The sequence below is a fragment of the Lipotes vexillifer genome, unplaced genomic scaffold (assembly GCF_000442215.2).
Source record: "Lipotes vexillifer unplaced genomic scaffold, Lipotes_vexillifer_v1.1 scaffold776, whole genome shotgun sequence".
In the NCBI taxonomy this organism is placed as follows: Eukaryota; Metazoa; Chordata; class Mammalia; order Artiodactyla; family Lipotidae; genus Lipotes; species Lipotes vexillifer.
The window spans coordinates 1,978,838-1,982,174 of NW_006777292.1; the positions used below are offsets into that span (position 1 = coordinate 1,978,838).

At 56.8% G+C, this 3,337-nt stretch overlaps 1 protein-coding gene across 1 annotated transcript in view; it reads right to left on the reverse strand.

Moving 5' to 3' along the window:
• LTBP1 (latent transforming growth factor beta binding protein 1) overlaps positions 1-637 on the reverse strand; it is a 437,031-nt gene extending 436,394 nt beyond the window's left edge. The window contains exon 1 of the mRNA XM_007450947.1: positions 162-637. Within this exon, the coding sequence (XP_007451009.1) occupies positions 162-637 (476 nt within the window). The remainder of the gene's footprint in view (positions 1-161) is intronic.
• Between the last annotated feature and the right edge of the window lie 2,700 nt (positions 638-3,337).

A 3,337-nucleotide genomic window follows, 5' to 3' on the forward strand; every position in this document is an offset into this window, starting at 1 on the left:
CCCGCCGCGCTGCGAGCGAGGCAGGCAGAGGCGGGCGGGGAGGAGACAACCCACCGACGGCGCACTACGCCCACGGCCACCGCTGGGCTCCGAGGAGCCGCGGCTCCACGGGTCCCCGCGCGGGCGGCGCGCGCGAGGAAGGAGGGAGGGTGTGGGCTTACCCCTGCAGCTGCTGCTTCTGGTGAACCTGCAGCCTCGAGCCCCCGCCGCTCTGGGTCTCCTGCGGCACTTTGGAGCGCACCGCTTGCCTGCCTTGTTTGGCGAACGGGGCGGCCGCCGGGTGACCGCCAGGCTTGGGGTGGAGCTGCCCGCCGGAGCCCCCGGGACGCGCCGGCTCCGGCGGTGGCGGTGGCGGTGGCGGCGGCCGGAGCCCCTGCAGGGCCGCGCCGCCGGGCGGGCTGGTACGCCGAGTCCGCTCCGAGGGGGCCCCGGCGCCCGCCGAGCTACGGCTGTACCTGGCGTTGAGCGCGACGTTGAAGGTCCGCGGGCGCTGGGGCCCGCCCAGGGGCAAGGCGCCCGCCGCCAGGCCGGGGCCCGGGCGCACCACGTACGTGATCCTCCGCACCCGGCAGTGCACCGAGGACGCGAGCAACCCTGCCCAGAGCAGGAGCCCCCACCTGAGCCAGGCCCCTGCCATCGCGGGCCCCAGCCGGCGCCCCCGGCCCCCGCCCGCGCCGCTCGCCCGGTGCGGCCGCCCACGCGCACTCAGGCTCCCCCGAGAACAACCGGGAGCCCGGGAAAGGCGGAGAGGAGGAAAACTCGGTTGCAGGAGAGGAAGTCCTGCGGGCTGCTGAACGGCCCCAGACCCCGGCCGAAAGCGGCGGGGAGGAGGGGAGGGGAGGGGCGAGGGGCGCGGGCCGCGCAAGGTGAGGGTCCGCTCGCCCAGCCGCCGGCGCAGGGGCTGCCGCGCCCGGGACCCGGCGAGAGTGGGCGAGGGCGGGTGTGAGCGCGTGGGACGCTCAGCGGCAGCCCGGGCTGCAAAGTCTTTAAAAAGTTTCTCTCGCCGTGGAACCGAGTGTCAGATCTGAACAGCCAATCTCCGGCAGACGTGACGTCAGGCAGTAAATCCTAATTGGGGAAAGCGTGAGATGAGCCCGAGAACACGCCGCCACCCTCCACATCTACATCGATTGTTCCTATGGGTCGGCAAGGCAGAGGTCCCCGCTCCTCGATCCCGTCTCCCGGGAAAGGACAAAGGACTCGGCAAAGTCACTGAACGGTCCTTTCCTTCTAGAAGCCCCACAGGACTCATTTGATACTGTCCGGAAGGCATTTCCAGTCATTTTCTTATCCGTGTTTGCTCGGATACTTGCTGCGGGTATTGGATTAAAATACTACATCGGGCCCCAGAAAGGACTGCTCGGGGTGCGCCGAGTGTCCATCGAGTGTTTAGATGGTTCCCTTTGGGTTTGTAAACTCCGCGTGACTGTTTCTGAGTGTGCAGCTTCTGGTACCCTACTCCTCTCTTGGCATGTACCAGGGTGGGCAGCAGGGGGCGCCCGCGTAGACTGGGAAAACCGCAACAGGAATCGACCCCGCAGGCAGCCCTGCTCCTGGTGAAAAGGCCTCTATGACAGGAATACAGGGTTTAGGATCCATGACAACGCCAAGCCATTATTAGTCTCTTTTTAAAGTCAGATCAGTTCCTTGGACCCCTATCCAAAAGGAAAGGATCACTCACTGGAGATGACACAAAGTCACATTAAAGGAGATGCAGAATGTCCCAGGGGACAGAGTCCCTGGGGTCAGGGTGCTTTTGGGTGGAAACCATGAAATAGTAACATATTTACTTCTAGCATTTGAATTTAAAACGGTGTCTCCAGCAGCATTCACGCTTTTATTACATGAATGCAATAGAAAACCCCGCATTGGCTAGTGGACAGTTGGTAGCAGGTGACAATGGTTTAAGAAGAATTAATAGAAAATGATTTAAAGTTGAAGAAACTTAATCCCTTAATCTATTTTTTCTGTACATTGGAGAAAGACCTCCAATATTTGATTTGGCAGGAGAGGGTCTCAGTCCATCTGCCTGAGCACCAGTTTCATGTGAGAACACACTCTGAGAGCCAGGCACAGAATAAACAGCATTTGACCAGAGGGAGAGACCTCGGTTCAGTCCTAACACTGCCGCTAAGTAGCTGAAAGACCACAGGCAGTTCACCTCTCCTCTCTGAACCTTGACTTCCTCCTCTATAATCCAACAGAGAAGTTGGATTAAAAATTCCTTCCAGCCCTAAGAGTCTGTGGCTCTAAGAACATCCCTGTGGACAAGATGAGTGAGGTCACTCAAGGTCAGTCTCTGAGCCAGGCCAAAGGGAACCAGCTGAGAAGACTGAGGAAGGAGGGTGGGTGAAGAAACTACCTCCCAGCCTGGGATTCTGTAGAAAGGACAGAGCACAAGCTAATAAATATTCACCAAGTGCTACTCTGAGGCAAGCAGAGAGGCTGACCCTTTGCAGAAACAAAGTATCACAGGCACAACCTTTTTGTTCTGGAGAAACTTCCTAACTGGTTAGAGAGAAAAAATGTAAATAAACAAAAGCTTTTTAAAAAGATAAATAAATAAAGCAACAGTTTGAGATAATAACCGAACTCTCCCAAGGCAGTATCTGATTTGTGAGAGGCCAATGTCACTGTACAACCCACAATTCTTTGTCATCTCATAGAAAATTCACAACATGTAGGGGCATGTGGTTAGAGATGTGCTAGTGGTTGCTGCTGTCACCTACACTGGTAACTTCCAACCGAATGCCCCACGGCTCCCACAGACTCAAAACCGAACTCCTCTGCTGCTCTGCTTCTCTCTGATAGGGAAAACATTTCCTACCCGCAGCTCAAATCAGTCTACAGACATTTTCTCTCTCAGGTAGGGATTATGAGCAACAGTTGAAGTGGATGGGGGCAGGGGGTGTCTAGAAGCAATAACTCCATGCTGAAGAGCCTAGGCTGGAAAGAAGACGTGTCAGACAGGTGAAAGCTCAGGAAATAGTGATGGACAGCATCACCAAAGGACCAGACTGCAGTCTATGGTGGTGGGTGAGCTCTTCTTGTTAGGCACTCCAGGACTCAGATGGACGGCATACATCAAAGCCTGTTTCGGTCAATGAGAGGCAGCTGCCTGCAGAGGGCAGAGCCTGGACAGGGATCCAGAGGGCTGGGCTGGAGCAGTGTGGCTGCTTCACTTCCCACGGGAACTTGAGCAAGTCATTTCACCTGAGAGCCTGTTTCCAGAGGGCCTGGAGATCAACCCAAGATCCTCACATTTGGGGACAGCAATGAGCTCAACCACGCTCTATGACTCTGCAGAAAAAAAATGTTTAAAAAGATACAACACAAT